The 21,681-nt window shown below is 47.0% G+C and overlaps 1 protein-coding gene and 1 long non-coding RNA gene across 2 annotated transcripts in view; one reads left to right on the forward strand and one right to left on the reverse strand.

The window, feature by feature from the left end:
- Positions 1-3,929: 3,929 nt before the first annotated feature.
- On the reverse strand, positions 3,930-11,425 carry LOC307207584. The gene is made up of 3 exons (XR_013834745.1): positions 11,220-11,425; positions 8,029-8,154; positions 3,930-5,311 (listed from the first exon to the last, which is right to left on the reverse strand). It is a non-coding gene; the product is annotated as an uncharacterized lncRNA (long non-coding RNA).
- A 187-nt stretch (positions 11,426-11,612) lies between these two features.
- The window catches only part of AGPAT2 (1-acylglycerol-3-phosphate O-acyltransferase 2), a 29,032-nt gene continuing 18,963 nt past the window's right edge, over positions 11,613-21,681 (forward strand). Inside the window, exon 1 of the mRNA XM_079961493.1 lies at positions 11,613-11,956. Coding sequence (XP_079817619.1) covers positions 11,763-11,956 — 194 coding nt within the window. The 5' untranslated portion in view covers positions 11,613-11,762. The remainder of the gene's footprint in view (positions 11,957-21,681) is intronic.

Here is a 21,681-nt window from a genome sequence, read left to right on the forward strand (position 1 = left end):
TACAACCATTTAAAATATAATTTTTAAAAAAGGAAAAAATAAGAGCATTTCTGAATCAGGCCAGTGGCCCACCTAGAGCAGCATCCTCTTCTCAGTGACCAATCCAGTGAGAAACCTGCAGGCGGGACCCAAGCACAAGAGCAACATTCTCCCTTAATGTGGTTTCCATAAGCATTGCTGCCTCCAGCTGGGGAGGTAGGCCAGAGCCATTGTGGTTAGTGGCTATGGATAGCCCTCTCCACCTCCATGAAACTGTCTAATCCTCTTTTGATGTCATCTTGCTTGGTGACTGTCACTGCCTCCTGTGGGAGTGAGTTCCACAAATTAACTATTTAATTTAAAAAAAAAAACAGTTTTCCAAAACTTATAGTTACAGGAGGTACTATAGAAAAAAAAGCATTAAATAAAAATAACATCTAATAAAAATTAAAAGAAGTCCATACAATGGCTTATATTTTAGATTTCCAATCTTTCTGCATCAGAAATCTTCAAAGCTTGAAAGAGGGTGAGACCAATTGGAGGAGGAGGCTACTGATAGCTACTAGCCCTGATGGTTAGGTTTTGGGTTTGTGCAACAGGACCTCCACTGCTGGATGCTCTTAAGACAGGATGCTCAGTCTAACCCACTTGTGTAGAAACAGAGGAAGCTGGCTTAAACTAAGTCAGGCCACTAGGTCCATCTAGCTCAAGACTGTATACACTGATCAGCAGTGGCTCTCCAAAGTTTCTGGCAGGGTTTCTTTCCCAGCCTTACCTGGAGATGTCAGCAGGGATTGAAGCTTGGACCTTCTGTATGCAGGACAGGTGCTCTGTATCTGTATCTACAGCCCTTCCCCTAAAAATAAACTTAAGGTTCCAGACCTCATGAAGGGCTGACTTTTCCAGAGCTTTTTGGCAGAGGGTCTTTCGCCAGTACTGTGTGCAGATGTCTCTGGGGACTGAACCTTCCATGTGCAAAGGAGATACCATATTCTACCCCTTCAACATAAAATACGATTCTAGTCCTTGTAGTTCAATTGAACAGGAATGTGGGGATCTGCCTTCTATCGAGTCAGACCGTTGGTCCATCCAGCTCAGTACTGTATACCCTGGCTTGCAGCAGTGGCTCTCTCCAGGGTTTCAGGCAGTGGTCTTTCTCCCCCAGCCTCTGGAATAAGATGGATCCAGAGCAGAATGGATTCTGAGTAGACTCAGTTGCCTCTGGAATAAGACCTCAGCTAATCCTCAGTCTGATGTTTTCTTTTCCTTTGCAATATATTTGCCCTCTTAAGCGTCTCATCTCTGCACACCACAAACTGAAGGAGCTCCCAGGAAATGGTGCACAGGTCAAAAACACCACCCACCCTTCAAGAGAACAGCTGTGTTGGAGCGCATCTCCCACAGAGGGGTTGGCACACCTGACATAGCCAGTAGGTGGCATGTTGAACTCAAGAAAAATAAAGTCTCCACCTGCAGATAGTTTGGAGTTAAAAGGAAATAACATATTTACTCAAGTCTAATGTGCCATTGAATCTAAAGTGCACCTTAATTTCCACAACGTAATTGGCCAAAAAAGGTGACCATTAGATGTGAGTAAAAATGGTAGTTGTTATGTTTTTCTGTTTCTTCTTCTGATGGTTATGCCTTAGAAGTATAAAATCTCTAATAAAAGCAAAGTTAATAGGAAAGAAGGAGAACATTGCTGGAACTCCAGACACACTCCGGCTCTCAGCAGCCACTGCAGATCATCTGCTTTGGTTGCAGTCAGCCCCAAGTTTCATCAACGGCATCTCCAGGTGGGGTAGGGAATGTTCCCTGCCCAAAACCCTAGAGAGGCACTGCCAGTCAGTGTGTGCAGTGCTGAGCTAGGTGGACCAAGGGTCTGACATGATCTAAGACAGCCTCTCTTAGCCCCTGAAATTACTTCTGTTTATTAAAAGTCACCTTATTGTGATCTATCAGTGTAACATTCAGAACAGCCTAAGGTCACCAACAGTTCTGTGCCCCAAAGATCATACAGCAGGCATAGGCAAACTCGGCCCTCCAGATGTTTTGGGACTACAACTCCCATCATCCCTAGCTAACAGGACAAGTGGTCAGGGATGGTGGGAATTGTAGTCCCAAAACATCTGAAGGGCCGAGTTTGCCTATGCCTGTCATACAGTCTACATGAGGAAGAACTTTCTGATGGCAAGAGCAGTTCAACAGTGCTGTGGAACAGACTCCCTCAGAAGGTGGTAGACTCTCACTTCCTTTGAGGTTTTTAAGCAGAGGTTAGATGGCCATATGTCAAGGATGCTTTAGTTGAGATTCCTGCATTGCAGGGGGTTGGAACAAAATGAGGCCACCGCCAAAGTCCTAGCTCCACAATCCATTGGAGGAAAAGCCCCTGAGCCTGACCCCATGGACGCAGGTTTTGGACCACTTCCAACATCCCCTCTCACTTCCAAAGGAGGCATCCTTAATATGTGCATAGCCAGTCAATGGGGAAAGTGGTTTCTGGGAGGGTTTCAGGCAGGGGACATTCCCATTCTCACTTGGAGATGTGAGGGCTTGAGCCTGAGACCTTCTGCATGCAAAGTGAGTGTTCTGCCACTGACCTTCCTAAGGGAAGGATAAGAGCATTCTGCCCTTCTTTGGCTCCCAGGAACCAGGATTCAGAAGCATTACTGCCTCTGATTGTGGAGGCAGAGCATAGCCTTATCCTCCATGAATAGCCTCATCCTCTATGACAGGGATGTCCAACTTCCAAGAGACTGCGATCTACTCCCACTATAAAAACACTGGCAGTGATCTACCCATTCGATTGACCAAAGTTGCTGAGCTTTTCTTGGGGGGGGGGGGACCCAAAGTTGTTGAGCTTTTTTGATTTGGTTTTGTTTTTTGGTCGATCAATCAGGATCACGCGATCGACCAGGATCGACCAGGAACGCCCCGCGATCAACCGGTACATCACAATTGAACGGTTGGACATCCCCGTTCTATGACGTTAGAAGAGCCTGCTGGATCAGGCCAGCGGGGGGGGGGGGGCACCTAGTCCAGCCTGCTCTCACAATAGCTAATCAGGTGCTCCCATGGGAAGCCTGCAAGCAACAACAATTCTCCCATTGTTATTCTCCATTATCTGGGTATTCAAATGTAGATTGCCCCTGGGCATGGAGGTCCTGCAAACACAATAGACCTCCTTAAGAAGAGCCTGCTTGCTGGATCAGGCCAGTGGTCCATCTAGTCCAGCACCCTGTTCTCACAGTGGCTAACAGGAAACCCACAATCAACACCTGAGCACAAGAGCCCTCTCCCTTTGTGCAGTTTCCAGAAACTGGTATTCAGAAGTTCTACTGCTTCCTACTCATCGCTAAAAGCTGGAAAAAGCTGGAAAAAGCTGGAAAGAATTACCCACACTGGAAGAATGGCAGATGCAACTGATAGACTATATGGAATTGGCGGAGATGACTGGCAGAATCCGAGACCTGGGAGAAGAACTGGTGGAGGAAGACTGGAAGAAATTTAAGGACTGTCTACAAAAATATTGTAAATTGTATGAATGTTAAGAAAGATGTAAGATTAGCAAAAACATGGCTTCAACGAACTAGTTATAAAGAATATAAATTTAAATTTAATTGGAAGACGAAAAGATAAATTTTGGATAAGTAACATTTTATGATTAAGTTTCAATAAGAGTATGTTAAATCCCAAAATTTGAGATATTAATATTGGAAAATTATACTATATGAATTAAACCAAGTTAATAATTTGCTGGTAAAATTTATGAATTTAGAAAGCAGGAACAAGGGTTGTGAGGAAGTCCAAAGATGAATATGAAATGTGGATATTGGAAATGATTGTGTTATTATCTATGTATTTTATTGTTAAACTAAAATTTAATAAATATTATAAAAAAACAACAACAGAAGTTCTACTGCTTCCTAGGGTGGAGGCAGAGCATAACCACCATGTAGTAGCCACTGATAGCCCTCTCCTCCTGAATTTGTCTAAGGCTCTTTAAAAGCCATCTACGTTGGTTGCCATCACTTCCTCCTGTGGGAGCAAGTTCCATAGTTAAACTACATGCTGCATGAAGAAGGACTTCTTTTTATCTGTCCTGAATCTTTCAACATTCAGCTCCACTGGATGCCCACAAAAGAGGAAGAAGGACTTCTTTCTATTCACTCTCCATGACATGCATAATTTTATGAACTCTCTTTTACTTGCCTTTCCTCTAAACCAGTGGTTCCCAACCTTTTTTTGGCCACACCCCACCTAAGCATCTCTAAAATCCTGAACCACCACCCCAATTACATATAATTCTTATTATTCAAAAAGTGAACTCCTATTCACGTGGAGGAAGCCTAAAACGCCATTAACTTGGTCTAAATGTTCTCGAATTGCCCCCCTTTAAAAATCAAATTGCCCCCCCTGTGGGGCGTGTGCTCCACATTAGGAACCACAGCTCTAAACCAAAAGGTCCCAAACTTTCAGGAGTCACTTGAGATAAAGCAGGGTGCCCCAGTTCTAGAGCCCTAGCAACTCAGCTCTTATTAGCCTAGAACACCTGTCTTGCCATTGTTCCCTTCCTCAGCCTGCTGCAGTTGCCAGGGCCTTGAGTTCAGTTCTCCAGGGAACTGGGTGCCTGATGGTAGCTGAGTCAGGCTCCTTTTTTCTCCTTAAAGCACGGGTTTCCACATTTTGCTGAGGCAAGACCTTTAAACCTTGTGATAGATTGGGAAGAGGCAGCTGATCCAGATTTCTGTATTTTTGTTTCTGAACTGACTGGCCTCGGCAACATTAAGTGGAAGAATTTCTGCCCGAGATAGAGGGAAGGGCTTGTTCCAATTGCTTGGGGGGTGGAGGATTTTTCTATTCCAGCTAAACTTAGTGTGATGCCTTTGCAGAGGTCTCTGGTGGTTTGCTCAATCTGGTGCTGACAACAAGCAGTTCCTGGCTGAACCTGCAAAAATGTGCAATCCTACTTTCACTCTTGTCATAGATGCGGGGGTGGCTAAACCCAATAAACTAACAATTTTTCTCTTCACTGGTTGGCCTAGTGAAGAGCAAATCTGTTAACATGACAAATGGGCCATCTGAGAGGAATCCTTTGGTCTGGGGAGACAGATGTTGCCAAGGTGATGGTGTGTGTATGTTTGAAGTGACAGGAAAAGTGAGTTTTTAGCAAGGTGTTATGCAAAAGAGGGGGAGGAGGGAAGACTGGGATCCATGTTGGGCAGGATGGCTGAGGGCTGGCTGGGAGAGATACCTTGAATTCCAGGGCTGCTCTGCTGTGGTGGACAAGCCCCTCTTGAAATGACCATGCTGTAAGATCTGGACTCCCTCCCTGCAGAGTGAAGGTGTAAATAGGTGAATAAACTATATTTCTTAAAACTATGTCAGTCTCCGTTGTGTCTCAATTCTTCAAAGGAACACAAACCCTGGGTGAGTGCTGGGAACTCCCTGGCCTCTTGCTACTGCTTAGCAGAGAGACGGAGAGGCACTCGGCTTTTCTAACAACTCTGAATGAGAGCTGAGTTGGGAAAGGGCTGTAGCTCAATGACAGAGCACCTGCTTGGCATGCGGAGGATCCCAGGCTCATCTTCTAGTTTCTCCAGGTAGAGGTCCTCCATCTGAAACCCTAGAAAGTCACAACCAGTCAGGTGTGAACATTACTGAGTAGATGGACCAAGGGCCTCAGTAGAAGGCAGCTTCCTATGTTCCTATTTAACTCAGAACTATGAAGACTAGGATCTTACTTAATTTTTAGGAGTAGGGCCATAGCTCCATGGTAGACCACCTGCTTTCTGCCTGTGACTCTGGGGCAGCGGCGTAGCGTGGGTTGTCAGCACCCGGGGCAAGGCAAGTAATTTGCGCCCCTAACCCCTAACCTGCCGCCGCTGCCACCTTCTTCTTGCTGCTGCCTGGGCTGGGGTATTTACGGTAAGGTAGCCACGGCGGCGGCGGTGGGTCCATGTCAGGTGATCTGAGGCGAGTTGCCGCTGGTGCTGCCACCCAAATGACGCCGCTTGCCCGGAGGAGGAGGGCAGAGAGGTGAGGAAAATGCAACATGGCCCAGCAGCGGCGGCGGCGGGGCTGTGAGGAGGGGCTGCCTGGTGCGCCCTCCGCGGCCCTGACGCGCGGGGACAGCGGCGAGCACTGAGAGCCGCTGCCTGCCAGACGCGCGCACAGCTCGTCGGTTCCACGAGACATGGGGCTCTGCTACAGCCTGCGCCCGGGGCTCTTCGGCGACTCTGGAGGCGGCGAGCGCGCCCCCCCAGATGTTGCGCCCGGTGCGGCCGGCCCCCCCTGCACCCTCCACGCTACGCCACTGCTCTGGGGAGTCACTGCCAGTCAGAATAGACAATGCTGAGCTAGGTGGACTGATGCTCTATAACTCTGTGTCATGCAACTTCTTATGTCTGATCCTTCAGTCGCTTTGCAAAGGTTTTTGGCCCTGAAAAGCAGCCATAACTGGAATGAATGAATGAATGAATGAATGAATGAATGAATGAATGGACTAGGTGTTTGGAGAGCAGTGGCGTGGGGGAAAATCCACTGACCAGCCTTGCAAGCTCAGCAACTGGTTGGCCTCCCCACTCCTTGGGGTTGCCCTTACTATCAGCACAGCCTCTTGCTGGTAGGCACAATGGCTATGCTCTTGCTCTGCAGATGGAAGCAGCAGGAGAGGAGAGGGCTCCTGTGCTCAGGGTCAGCTTGGAGGTTTCTGTTTGGAGCATCTCGCTGGCTACTGGTGATAATAGGATGCTGGACTAGGTGGGCCATTGGCCTGATCCATGAGGGCTCTCCTTATCTTTTTATTTAAGAGGCGCCCTGCTAGATCAGGCCAAGATGGGCAACCCCACCAAACCCAGAATCCTCTTCTCTACAGGAACCCAGGAAGCTCCAGGAAGTCCACAAGCCAGGTATCTCTTTGCATCTTTACAGGGGGACATCCCTAGGTGCCTGGAGTCAAGAAAACATATTTTTGTGGTTGCTTTTATGTGATTGTTCTCATTTTAATAACAAGTTTGTCCTGTAGATGATGATAATTGCATAAGAACCAGGCCCTGACTTTATCAGAAGACAAAGAACTTAGCTGGCTGCCTTTCCCAACACACCCTGCTCTTGTTTTTTGATTTTGTTAACCCTTCACCCAGCTGGGGAAATTTTGTGTTGAAACCAGAAAGTGTTTCTGCTGGTGGTTTAAGTACAGGGAAGCAGAAGGCACCCTGTGGTGGGCAGAGCCTCTTTAAGATCAGCTTATTACCGGGTGAAATCTGGGCTCTGGAATGTGAAGCAAGAAGAGACAACAGTGCTCCTGAGCCAGGTGCAGACTGCATTTCCCTCCCTGCCAAGAAACCACTGAGAGTCTCATTTACATCAAGGATCAGGGAGAAGGATCACAGTTGTGTGTGTTTTCTGGAAATGTTCTGGGTCATGCCATTTCTGCTGGCCACAGAGCCCATAGCTTTACATCAGGTCAGATCCCTAGTCCATCTTGATTAATATTGTCTGCACTGACTGGCAGCAGCTGTTCTGGCTTTTAAACAGGGGGCTCTTTACCAACCCTATGTGGAGATGCCAGCGGGGATTGAACCTGCCACCTTCTGCATGAAAAGCAGGTGCTATACCACTGAACTATCTGCTAAAAATTAATAGATTCCAGTCTTCAAGGTTCTGAATAAAGGGATTGAACCTGAGGCTGTCTGCATTTAAAGCAGCTGCTCCGGTACAACAGAGGCACTGCATTTTCCAAACTGGTGTTTATACTGGCAGGCTATGAACAAGGGCTAATTTTGAAAAGCAACATAGACTCAGGGCAGAACATGGAGAATTCCCACACAGACCTACCCTTTTTTTCCTTTGCAGATTGCATTCTACAGAAAGGAAGAAAACAAAAACTTCATGCTCCCCCCCCCCCCCCGCTTTCTCTTTATAAGCTGCCTTAGACAATATTTGCACCAGGGGCAATCAATCAAAGCAAAGACCACCAGGTTCTGTCAGTGGGGCCAAATCTCAGCTAAAATGCAACCCAACGTGCTTCCCACCCAAAACTCTCACCTTCCCAATCTGTGTTTATGTAATCCTGACTTTCAACAAAAGCATCCAAAGTCCATCACCACGGAGAGGCCCTTAGGACATATCCTGCCACTGCCTTTTGCCAGAGTCACGATGGAGCAGTCTAACCTGGGAATAGCAGTGCACTTTGGAACACAGCAACACACCCATCAGTACACAAGCCGAGCTGTCACATATAATAAATGATATGTACAGATGCAAATTTAGGCCAATACTCAAGAACCCTTGGGTGCCAGATCTTACTCTGAGGAAAGGGCTGCCAGCATGATATTATGGGCCCAGCAGGGAGGGGGCTTTTTCAGCCTGAGGGCCACATTCTCTTCTGGGCAACCTTCCAGGGGCCATGTGCCAGTGGTAGGTGAAGCCAGAGGCAAAAATGGCTAGAGCAATTCATGCAATTTTACCTTTTGACAGTAAGCTAGATTCTACACTTGTATGAAGAGCCTGCAGGATCAGGCCAGTGGCCCACCTAGTCCAACATCCTCTTCTCACATTGGCCAACCAGGTGCCTCTTCTGGGTGGCCCACGAGCAGGACCTGAGCACAAGAGGCCTCTCCCCTCCTGCACCTGGTGTTAAGAAGCATTGCTTTCTCCAGCTGGGGAGGCAGAGCATAGCCACTGTGGCTTTTGGCCATCGTCAACTACCTCCTCCATGAATTTGTCTCATCCTTTTTTTAAAGCCACCTAAGCCATCTTTTCCCAGCTACCTAGCCACCTTTTCCCAGTAGTGATGTAGTGATAAAAAGGTAAAGGTACCCCTGCCCGTACGGGCCAGTCTTGCCAGACTCTAGGGTTGTGTGCTCATCTCACTCTATAGGCCGGGAGCCAGCGCTGTCCGCAGACACTTCCGGGTCATGTGGCCAGCGTGACAAGCTGCATCTGGCGAGCCAGCGCAGCACACGGAATGCTGTTTACCTTCCCGCTAGTAAGTGGTCCCTATTTATCTACTTGCACCCGGAGGTGCTTTCGAACTGCTAGGTTGGCAGGCGCTGGGACCGAACGACGGGAGTGCACCCCGCCGCGGGGATTCGAACCGCCGACCATGTGATCGGCAAGTCCTAGGCGCTGAGGTTTTACCCACAGCACCACCCGCGTCCCGATGTAATGATATATGATGTATTTTCCCAGTAGTGATGTATGGAAGTGAAAGCTGGACCATAAAGAAGGCTGATCGATTAAGAATTGATGCTTTTGAATTATGGTGCTGGAGGAGACTCTTGAGAGTCCCATGGACTGCAAGAAGATTATATCTATCCATTCTTAAGGAAATCAGCCCTGAGTGCTCACTGGAAGGACAGATCATGAAGCTGAGGCTCCAGTACTTTGGCCACCTCATGAGAAGAGAAGACTCCCTGGAAAAGACCCTGGTTGTTGGGAAAGATGGAGGGCACAAGGAGAAGGGGACGACAGAGGATGAGATGGTTGGACAGTGATCTCGAAGCTACTAACATGAGTCTGACCAAACTGCGGGAGGCAGTGGAAGACAGAAGTGCCTGGCGTGCTCTGGTCCATGCGGCCACGAAGAATTGGACACGACTAAATGACTAAACAACAACAACAGGCCATCACTGCTTCCTGGGGATGAGAGTTCCAAAGTCTAACTCTGCCGTGTGTGAAGAAGCCGTTTCTTTTAACTGACCTGAATCTTCCAACATGAGAGAGAGAGAGAGAATCTTTTCCCTCCCCACTTTCTCCACACCATTTTGGACACTATTATCATGTTGCCCCATGCATACACACACCACAGACCTCAAGAGGTCAATGTTTCCTTATGATTTTTAGTAGGACCAAAGAAAGCCCTTGTGCAACGGGAGGAGTCAAGCTGCAGATTTAGAAGCCGCCCCAATTTGCTCTCCAGAACCAATGGCTATACTTGCATCTCTTCTAAAGCATTAAAGCGGCTTAGCAATCAGATCCTCTTTAAGAGAGACAGTAAAAATACAAGCTCAGAGAGATGCAGGGTTTCCCCTTCCTGGTCTTGGTGCCGGCAAAGGAGAGGTCTCTTATCTGGTGCAAAGAGCCGGAGAGGATTCTGCACAAGAGGTGAAGAGCAAGAGAGGATTTAACTAAAATAACCACACCCTGCTGGTTATCTGGGGCATGGCCTCTCAGGAATATCCCCTTTGAATCAAGAAGGGACTGGTGAGCTCCTTTCCATGTGGGGTGAGTGTCTCATAGAACAATGCTGAATAGTGGAAGATTCAGGACAGATAAAAGAAAGGATTTATTCATGTAGGACATTGTTAAACTATGGAACTCAGTGCCACAGGAGGCAGGGACAGCCTAGATAATTTTAAAAGAGGCTGTTGATGGCTATTAGCTATGATCACAATGCTGTCTGTACCTTTGAAGGCAGTAATGCTTCTGAATTCCAGTTTCTGAAAGCCACAGAAGGCGAGAGGGCACTTGTTCCTGAGTCCTGATTACAGAAGGTTTCCCATTGGGGCATCTGGCTGGCCAGTGGGAGAACAGGATGCTGGACTGGGCCCCCTTTGGCTTGATCCAGCAGGCTCGTCTTATGTTCTTATGAGATCCTGAAAGATGGGAACGGTAGGATGGGAGAAGAAAGTGGGGGGAGGGTGGACAAAGAAAGGAAAGAGGAGGCACCTCCCATCTCTGAACCTTTGGAGAACGACTGCTGCCAGTCAGTGCAGGCAATACTGCTGGGCTGACTTATTTTAATACACTTTCCCATGTAGCTCAGTGTTGGAGCATCTGCTTTGTTTGCAAAAAGTACCCTCTTCAATCCCTGGAACTTCCAGGTACAGCTGGGATTATCTCTTAAATCTGAAGCACTGGGAAACCACTGCTGCTAGTCAGTCTAGTCACTAGTGAACTAAATGGACAGCATTTAGTCCCTGACTCAGAAGCATCCAGCATCCAGCTTCCTGTATTCCTGTTTGATTCAAACTTTTTCAGAACTATGAGGACTAGAAACTTATGGGGAAGGGCTATAGCTCCGCTGAGAATGTCCCCTGTCTGAAGCTCTGGAGAGCAGCTTCTGCTGTCAGCTAGTGCAGCCAGTCCTGAGCTTCAGTTAATTCAGAACTATGAGGACTAGTATCCTAACAAAGGCTCCTCCAGAAGCCCCGGAAAGACACTGCTGCCAGTCTGTGTAGACAATACTGAGCTAGATGGCTCAATAGTTGGACTCAGTGCAAGGCACTTCCTACCTCCCTATTTCATCCAGGCTTTTCTCTAGAACTATGAGGACTAGCATCTTAGTCGGCGGGGAATGCCACCAGCCTGAAATTCCTGGAGAGCTGCGGCCAGTCCATGTAGACAGTGCTGAGCTAGATCGACATGTGCTTCTGTTTAATTCAGCTATTTCTCCAGAATCGTGAGGACTAGAATCTTTCTTTCTTTTCAGGCGGAGGACCTGATCAAAGCTCTGACTCAGCCCTAAAGCAGCTCCCTCTCTTGGAAGGCCAAGCCCGGGCGCCGAAAAGCAACCGTGAGCGAGGAGGGCGTGACCGCCGGGTGTGTCCGCCCATTAAGGGACGGGACGGGCCCGGCTGAGCCGCCTGGAGTTGCGTGCCGTCACTGCTGCTGCCACTGTCACCTTTCCTTCCGCGCCTACAACGTTTCGCGCTCCACTACGCGGCTCTCCCGGGCTGTGCGCTGCGTGGAATCCCGGCAGCCCCTCTCCACAGGACCCCCAAAAGGGGAGAGCGAGACTTTTTATTGCGGTCCCCCGGCGCTCTTTTGCGCGCAGGATGGAGACCCAAGGCGGGTGGCTCTTCTGGGTGTCCCTCATGCTGGTTCTGGTGGCACTGGCGCTGGAGCTCAGCCCACGGGCCAAGTTCAAGGCGAAGATTGGCTTCTACTGCGTCCTCTGCGTGGTTGCCTCCACCTTCACCGCCCCCGTCTGCCTCCTATGGAACCGAGGAAGGACTGTCCACAACATGACGTGAGCTTGGAAGCTTCTCCGCTTCCCCGATCTCCTTTATTTATTTGGGGTGTTCTTTGCAATAATAGCTGAGAGTTTGGGATATACACACACACACACACACACACACACACACACACGCATGCATCATAGCGGGTTGGACTAGATGATCCTTTGCGTCCTTTCCCATTCTACGATTCTGTGACATCCCTCCCACCGTTTCCTTTCCCGGGTTGGGATTCCTTTCCCACTCAGGGCGTGGAGCTCTGCGCGCGCTCGCAAGCTCTCCTCGTGCTTTTCTTTCACGGATGTTTAGCAGGCAGTTTGCAAAGTGTGGCAACGTTTGGAGGCTCACCTCTGCCAAGGACAGGCTCCTTGTTTTTCCCACACACGTGTCTTAATACAAGTGACTGCTTTTTAAAAATTTATGTTTTGCCGCCCTTAAAATATTTGCAAAAATCCACAGAACGCGGCTCATGCAATGTCTTTGGAAGCCGTTTTCTCTGCTGCCTTCTAGCAAAACTCTTAATGCAAGCTTTCCGTTTTGGTGACTTGTGGAGCAAGCCTTTTCTGGAGGGAGAGTTTTCCTCCTCCGCTCTTCCGGGTTTGCAAGTCCTGCCTCTTCCTGGAGAGTAGAGAGCAAGCTAGGATAGAGAAATCTCGCTTTAAACCAGCGGTTCTCAACAGGTTGAGAAAGGCTGCTTTTGCTTTCCATTCTCTTAAGAAACTTTGATCCTTCACTTCCTCAAATCTCACGCGCACACACTTTACAAGAGCCCCAAATCTCACACCGGGGTGGGGGGGGCGCGGACTCTCTGTGCATAGTCTAGCAGCGCTTTTCAAACTTTTTCAGCCACCGCCCCCTTGCCTCCATAAACTCAACCCCAGCACCTGCTACCCTACCCTATAAAAAGACATTGTTCAGAATTTTTTTGTTGGCATCCATCTGTCTCGAGAGACAGTGGAATGCGCCTCCGGGGGTGAAGTCAAACTGCTGTAGAATCACGGTCCCGATAACAGACAGTACAATTCAAAACAGCAACAATTAATTGCACATTTACTCAAAATCCAATTAAAACTCTGGCTTAACTGGAGGAACTTGATCCAGTGATAGCAGCTTTTCAAAGTGTAATAGTCATTCACACCTTCAGCGCCATTCTGCCCCACTCTTGTCTCTTAGTGCCCCCCAGGGAATCAGCCTCCTCCCGCCGCCGCCCCCATGTTACTGCACACTTTGGGAACCACTTGGTCAGGGTGTCTTTTCACACCTCTACCTCCCCTTGCTGTTGCAAAAAACAACAACCCCAAGAACAAAATACGCAGCTGGCTGCTCAGAAGACTGCCCCCCTCTAGACTTGGGAAAATTGTGCACACCCACCCAGCTACGACAGTTGTCTCCAGCATTCCTTCCTGACTCCAGTCTAAATTAAACCAGCCCAAAGCATTGATGCGTCATCTGTGTATGTTTAAAAAGTTCAGACCCTCCAAGTGCCCCTATTTTCTAGTGACGTTCCTGGTTTAGAGAAGCCGTCCTGGTTTCCGATTTGATCCCGGATTGTCCCACTTTTCCTTAGGATGTCCCTAATTTCATTGGAGAAATGTTGGAGGGTATGGAGTTATCTGACCCCCCAGCCATCTGAAGGCCATCCTGTATAGGGAAGGCGTTTTTTTTATGTTTAATCTTTTATTACGTTTCAAATATGTTGGAAGCTGCCCAGAGTGGCTGGGGCAACCCAGTAAGATGTGTGGGGTATATATAGTAAAATTATCATTCTGGAATGGGACGTCCCTATTTTCATCAGAAAAATGTTGGAGGGCATGAAAGTTGCTTTCTGGCTTGCATATGCACCACATATTTAGAGCATATTTCCACCCACCCACCCCTGAAGAATCCTGGGAACTGTAGTTTAAGGGTGTTGGAAATTGAAGTCTTGTGAAATACAGTTCCCACGATTCTTTCGGGGAGGGGTGTTTTTAAATGTACAGTATAGCGCGAATTTAGCCTTTTTATAATAATAATATTTTATTATTTCTACCCCGCCCATCTGGCTGGGTTTCCCCAGCCACTCTGGGGAATTTAAAAATTTTTAAAAGTGGAGGTGTGAGTTTGGACTAGCTTCTTACTATTATTCTCTCTCTCTCTCTCTCTCTCTCTCTCTCCTCTTAAAAAAAAGTAGACTGAGATCTCATTTCTCTTCCCTTATTAGTTTAGCATAATCCAATGAAACATTAATGAAATCGCCAGCATCTACTTTGCAGGCAGTTTCTTTAAAAAAAAAAAATCAGCATGTCACCCAACATCTTCAGAGGTGTTTTATCCAACAATATCTTCTTAGAGTAGACACATTGGAATTAAAGGGCTTGACTGATTTGGGTCCATTGGTGTCAATGGACCTATTATTTAACGTGTTTATATTTATACCTGCTTCCTCCCAAGGTGGTATGCAAGGCAGCTCATAGCATTCAAAAGCAACATTCTAAAATACAATTATACAATAATTATGATACATCAAAGTTGGACTACAACTCCTTTGCTTTTCTATCCCCTCCACCCACTTTAGTTTTGGAAGCCAGCTTGTGCTACACAGAACGGGGGTCACAGTTCCCCCTTCCATGAACTTGATTTCTTTCTCTGCAAGAGATCCATGATATATTTTCCCCTAATTAAATGATGTTGCGTAGTGGTTGGTCTAAGGATGCTGCAGCAAAGATAATGAGCTGCTATTTTGAATCAACTCTAATTACAGCACTCTTGCTATGTGTGGTTTCTAGAATCAGGCCCTGCCTGGCAGGTAGCAGGTCAGTCTGGATTTCCACAGCATATTTTTTCAAACACATGCTAGAATCCATACTGCTGAATAACCAACAGCAAAAATATTACGGCAATTTAAATGTTGCCATTATTTTGCATGAAATAACAAGGCCTGCATTTCCATTTCAGAGAGAGTGAGAGTGTTGGGTGGATGTTTTAGTGCAATAGTGTGAGTTGAGCTGTCTTCGTCTGGCTGCACATACTGACTTCTGAGCAAGCAGAGATCAGCATTCCAGACCCACCCAAATTTTACTTCTTTATAATGCTTCAGGGCATCTAGGTCTGTTGAAAGGGGTGAGAAGAAGATAACCTCTCTTTGTGGACCTTCACTTCCTTGGGTGATCAAGGGACACAACTTGAATTATTTCAAGCATCTAGCCCTCATGGTTACTGAGAGAATCTTGAAATTCATGCAACAGCCTTTTAATTATTATTATTTTAAAGCCCCAATTAACTTGCATTTCAACTGGTTTTGATGTTGGCTTTATTGGGACATTTCAGAATTTAATGTGCAGAAGTTCGGAGGTTGGGCATTGGAACAAAGCCACTCCTGTCAATCATGTGTCATGAAGTGATTGCTAATTGTTCTGCTGGTTTGCAGAAAATGTGTGTGTGCATTCCCTTTACTGCAACTGGAAATATATTGCACCAACATGGCTGTTCTCCAAACATGTGTACCAAGTGTTTTTATGCAATAGACACACATATTCCTCTTGTAAACAGTGTAGGAGAAATATAGTACAGTGGTACCTTGGTACTCAAACTTAATCTGTTCCGGAAGTCCGTTCCAAAACCAAGGCGCACTTTCCCATAGAAGGTAATGCAAAACTGATTAATCCGTTCCAGACTTTTAAAAACAACCCCTAAAACAGCAATTTAACATGAATTTTACTACTGAGACCATTGATCCATAAAATGAAAGCAATAATCAATGTACTGTACTGTAAAATAAATAAGATAGTATTGTAGATGATAAAAATTAAAATATAAAAAAAATCTAACCTGTACTGATGATAGTCATTGTTTGGATGGGGGCTTTTATCCATTTCCACAGTCACACTGTCAATCAATCCATCAGTAGCTGAACTCGCTTGCACACAGTCACAAAAACAAATTAACCCAAAAAGCCTCAAAAACAAAACACAAAATCAATAGCAAAAACAAAAGCGCCAAACTTAATCCGTTCCGGAAGTCCGTTTGACTTCCGAAATGTTCAAAAATCAAGGTGCAGCTTATGATTGGTGCAGGTGCCCCCGAAACAATAGTCAACAGCCACATTGGACGTTCGGCTTCCGAAAAATGATCGAAAACACTTACTTCCGGGTTTTCGGCATTTGGGAACCAAGGCGTTTGAGAACCAAGGTACCACTGTATTAAATAAAAGACCTCTTTATTTAAAGTTTCTGCGAGAGGCCAAGTTGCAGGGAACCAGGCAGAGGGCCTTCTCGGTGGTGGCGCCCGCCCTGTGGAACGCCCTCCCATCGGATGTCAAGGCGATGGACAACTACCTGACATTCAGAAAACATCTGAAGGCAGCCCTGTTCAGGGAAGTTTTTAATATGTGATATTTTAGTGTATTTTTCATCTCTGTTGGAAGCCGCCCAGAGTGGCTGGGGAAACCCAGTCAGAGGGGCGGGGTACAAATAATAAATTATTATTATTATTATTATTAAACACTTTTCCTGAAATGCCCTACATGGGAACATGGGTGTAGTCTGGATTTTTGTTGAAAGGACAGGCCTTTTGTTTTCTGGGGGGCAGAACCTCAGTTAGCTATGTATTTCTATTGACTTTGGAGGGGCAGCTGCCCCTCCCTGTCCTCCGTCCCCCCGAGCTGCACTCATGGGTGGGAAAACTGAGCTGGTGTGAAAGGGAACCCCAGTTCCACTCCACCCCCACCATCCGCCATGCCAACTGTTTTCTCTCTTCCAAAATTGTGTGTCCCTTTCCCTGGTGGATACAATACACAGAAATGACTGCCTTAATAGTATTAAGTTCAGGGTCTAAATTAACTTGAGCTGCACCACCAGCAGTTTCGTGGTGTAGGCCTCCCCAGTGTGCTCGGCCTAGACACCCCCACCCGACCCCCCAAAACCTGTGGTCACTTTTGTCAGCTGCCAAGATGAAATCTGATTACTGAATGCAGCCCTTTCTTCAGTACTATGAGGACTAGAACATCGATATATATATATGGAGAGAGAGAGAGAGAGAGAGAGAGAAGAGGTGTAGCTTAGGGACAGAGCATTCACTTGTAGAAAGCTTGTTGGAACCTCCATATATAGCTGGGAAAACATCCCCTGCCTCAAACCCTGGAGTACAGCTGCTGCCAGTCAATGTAGACAATATGGAGCTAGAATGGACCTGTGTTCTGACTCCATAAAAGGCTGTGCTCCTATTTAATTCAGCCTTTTCTTCAAGTCCATGAGGACTAGAATGTGAGCAAATGTGAGATTTCTCTCCCCCTCGAGCAAAAATAAATGTGCCGGGTTGTGAGTGGGGCATGGGATGTGGGTGTCAGAATTCCCCTTTCACACCCCTTTCTTCCTTTCTTGTGTTGCTCCACACCCTGACAGACTGGAATTGTTTGGGTCCCATGAGGTATTCAGAGGTGTGTGAGCTCCAAACACACACCTCTCTCTCTCTGCGTGTGTGTGTGTTTGTGTTGCTGTAATGATGCTTTCATGTCAAAAGCTTTACTTAAAGGAGGCAAGTTGAGGCAAGAATTTTGTTTAGCAGGAATGCCTGTGGAGAGGCCTGATACTTTGCCACACGGTCACTTATTTGCATGCTTTTTACAAGGACAACACCCACTACACAAAGGGCAAGAGGTGAGGAGCGTTCCTTTTGCGAACCCCCCCTGGTGCGCAAACCCTTACAGGTAACATTCCAGGGGCTACAGGCCACTTGTAGGTATAGCTGCACACAAGTTGGAGGGTTAGATATGGAGTTAGTCATGTGCAGAGTAAAGTAAAGGTAAAGGTCCAGTCGCGGACGACTCTGGGGTTGCGGTGCTCATCTCACTTTACTGGCCGAGGGAGCCGGCGTACAGCTTCCGGGTCATGTGGCCAGCAGGACTAAGCCGCTTCTGGCAAACCAGAGCAGTGCACGGAAACCTTCCCGCCAGAGCAGTACCTATTTATCTACTTGCAGTTTGACGTGCTTTCGAACTGCTAGGTTGGCAGGACATGTGCAGAGTAAAAGGTAAAGGTACCCCTGCCCGTACGGGCCAGTCTTGACAGACTCTGGGGTTGTGCGCCCATCTCACTTAAGAGGCCAGGGGCCAGCGCTGTCTGGAGACACTTCCGGGTCACGTGGCCAGCGTGACATCGCTGCTCTGGCCAGAGCCAGAGCCGCACACGGAAACGCCGTTTACCTTCCCGCTGGTAAGCGGTCCCTATTTATCTACTTGCACCCGGAGATGCTTTCGAACTGCTAGGTTGGCAGGCGCTGGGACCGAGCAGCGGGAGCGCACCCCGACGCAGGGATTCGAACCGCCGACCTTTCGATCGGCAAGCCCTAGGCGCTGAGGCTTTAACCCACAGCGCCACCTGCGTCCCAATGTGCAGAGTAGACCTGTTTAAATTTTAAAAATGTGGCCTGCAGACACCCCATGCCTTTGGAGTACATGGTTTCTTCCCCCAAAGAATCTTGGGGAGTGTAGTTTTGCTCCCCAGGGAGCTACAGTTCCCAGTGCCTTTAACAAACTGCGGTGCCTATAACTCTTTGGGGAAAGCTAAGTGCTTTTAACTTTTTTATTTCATAAAATCTATACAGCGCTTCATGATTTAAGAAAGAAAAACTTTAACACAGTTAACAACAGAGACAAAAACAACAAAATTATCAACAGGAAGAATTAACAATAATTTTAGACATTCAAACAGTTAAAATAGCAATAGACTCACATCTGCTTTCTAAATAGCTGCATAGGCTTGTCTACACAAAATTGTTTTTTGCAGGTGCCGAAAAGAGTATAGCAAAGGCGCCTGACCAATATCCATAGGCAGGGAGTTCTGGGGGTTAGAAAAAATTGAGTTCTGAGAGATGTGGGACGGGGATTATGTGTGATGTGTACGCAGCCTAACACTGGCATGTTAAATATAGGATAGATCTGCACCCTATATTTATCTATTTGGACTACCCTCAATGAATCCTGGGAACTGCAGTTCACCCTTCACAGAACTGCAGCAGGGGCTGTACCTTGGAGCAGCAAACCTTCCCCTAAAAATGAAGATTATTGTCTAAATTTAATAGGAGGTTGCTACTTATATTTAACTTAGGAAGATGCCTTCTACTAAGTCAGACTCTTGGTCTACTGTCTACACTGGCTGACATCAGCTTCACGAGGGGGCTTCTGGAAGGGAGTCTTTTCCCAAGACCTACCTGGAGGAGATCTGCTGGGTGTTGAACCCAGGACCTTCTGCAAGCAAAGCAAGTGATCTGCCACTGAGCTGCAGCCCTTCCTCATACATTTGGTGCCCTCCAGGTGTTTTGCACTAAAGCTCCCATCAGTCCCAGCCAGCAAGTCAAAGCCTTGAACAATTCAGCTAAATGCTTGTTTGCAGAGCCTGCATTAACAGCCTGTCCTAGAAATATTGGCTGGCTCTCCTAGTTTGGGATCCTTCTGACACACAGGAACTCTCTGAGATTGTCCTGCAGACCGGACAGCAAACAACTGGTTGCTCAACCAATCTGTTCCCCACCACCACCCCTTACTGCCAGTCCTCACATTCCCCTCCTAGCAGCTCTTCCCACAGGCCCAGCCAGATGAAGCCTGCAAAAGAAGGAGCAAAAGAAAAATCCTAATGTGTGAGCATTAGCCCTAGAAGCCACTTAAAAAGGGATCAAGGATGCAGCATGGCCCACATGCAAAGGGGCGGTGATCACACTTACTCATCCTCTTAGAGCCTATAAATAGAAATCCTAGAAGCACATTCACCAGGGGTGGCAGAGTTTATTTATTTGCAGGGCATAGTAAGTTCTGGCATCAAGCAAACACAAAGGCCATTAAACAACAAGAGATTTTAAAGTCCTAAAGCAGCAGCTGGAAACTTCTCAGGCCACATGTGGCCCTTTGGCCCTCTCTGTCCAGCCTCCAGTGCTCTTTCCTTGACCACCCCTCTGCCCCCAACCCTCTCCCCATGGGCCCTGCTGCTCCTGGAGTACATGAGTGTGCTTGGAATGTGTCCTTGAGCTGTGACAACACTGCTGGCCTGCCTGAACTGAGACATGTCTATATCTGTATATCTATGTATAGAGCAACCTCTGGGGCTGCAGTTGATGAAACTCTACTCAGAGTAGACCAATGAAATTAGGGAAGGGCCGTGGCTCTGTGGAAGAGCCCCTGATCTGCATGCAGAAGGTCTTGGGTTCAATCCCCAGTGTCATCTTCAGGTAGGGCTGGAGAGTTACTGCCAGTCAGTGTAGACAATATGGAACTGAATGGACCAATGGTCCAATGACTCAATAGAAAGCAGCTTTTTATGTGCCAGGTTCGCACCAGAGGAAAAGACTCCTGTTCATTATCAACCAGGGTTCCAGAACAGCCTCAGAACTTAACAGTGTGGTTCTGGTTTTGCAGTTCTGGGGTTACACACTTTTTGCAGCAGCCAGATGCCAGGCTGAATAGCGAGATGCCAGTGGACCAGTTTTGGGGATACAGTTTGACATTAAAAAAAAAAGTAGTAGTAGTAATGTTGTTTGTTATACAACCTTAGTGTACCAAGGGGTTGACCTGACCCAGAAAGGCCACCCTGGCCAGTAGGTCACCTCCAGAAGGGATTGATCTACTCCTGTGCCACCATTTAGTGGCTAGTGTGGTTCTTTGGAACACGTTCTCTGGCCTCCTTGGTCATCAAATATCCCTGCCCTGAGATTTATATAAGCTGCAAAGGGGGTTAATCTGGCCTTGTCCACAAAGACTGTGATCTAGCTAACTTTGGATTCCAAGAGCCAGGACTGGGTTTGTGTATAAGGCTATGTACACACTGCAAATTTAAAGCAACCCAAACAACCCCCTTAAAAAGAAAAAAAGAATCCTGGGAACTGGAACTCTGTGAAAGGTAAAACAAAGTCCCCAGGGCTCTTTGAGGGAAAGCCATGTGCTTCAGATGTTTGGTATGTACACTCAACCAATGGAAGGGAGCCTGTTTTGTTGGCTGGTTCTTGTTTTACAATAATCTTGTTAAGTTTATATTGCTCCTTATTCCTTCCTAGAATGGAGCGGCTCCCCTTTGAAGAAAGTTTGCAGCAATGGGGACTTTTTAATTTAAAGAAAGCCTTTCTTTGCACAGCACATAGTTAAACGATACTTCCACAGGAGGCAGTAACAGCCACCAACCTAGACAGCTTTAAAAAAGGATTATACAAATACATAAAGGAGGAGAGGGCTAATGAGGGCTACTGGCCATAATGGCTGTGCTCTGCCTCCATAGGTGCTTCTGAATACCAGTTCCTGGAAACCACAGGAGGGGAGAGAGATCTTGTGCTTGAATCCTGTTTGCTGGTTTCCCCTTTGGGGTATCAGGTTGGTCACTGTAAGAACAGAGCACTGATCCAGCTGGTGGTTTGTAGATATTATTATTATTATTATTATTATTATTATTATTATTATTATACTTATACCCAGCCAGAGCCAGGCTCAGGGCGGCTAACAGCATTAAATTTTCAGTAAAAAACATAATAGGGGGGGCACCAATTTAAAATACAGGTTAAAATGCAATTTAAAATGCAGCCTCATTTTAAAAGTAGCCCATAGATCAAAACCATAAGGGGAAGGAAACATAAGGGTCAGACTGAGTCCAAACCAAAGGCCAGGCGGAACAGCTCTGTCTTGCAGGCCCTGCGGAAAGATGTCAAGTCCCCCAGGGCCCTAGTCTCTTGTGACAGAGCGTTCCACCAAGTTGGGGCCAATACTGAAAAGGCCCTGGCCCTAGTT

This window comes from Podarcis cretensis, assembly GCF_951804945.1.
Source record: "Podarcis cretensis genome assembly, chromosome: Z".
Classification (NCBI taxonomy): Eukaryota; Metazoa; Chordata; class Lepidosauria; order Squamata; family Lacertidae; genus Podarcis; species Podarcis cretensis.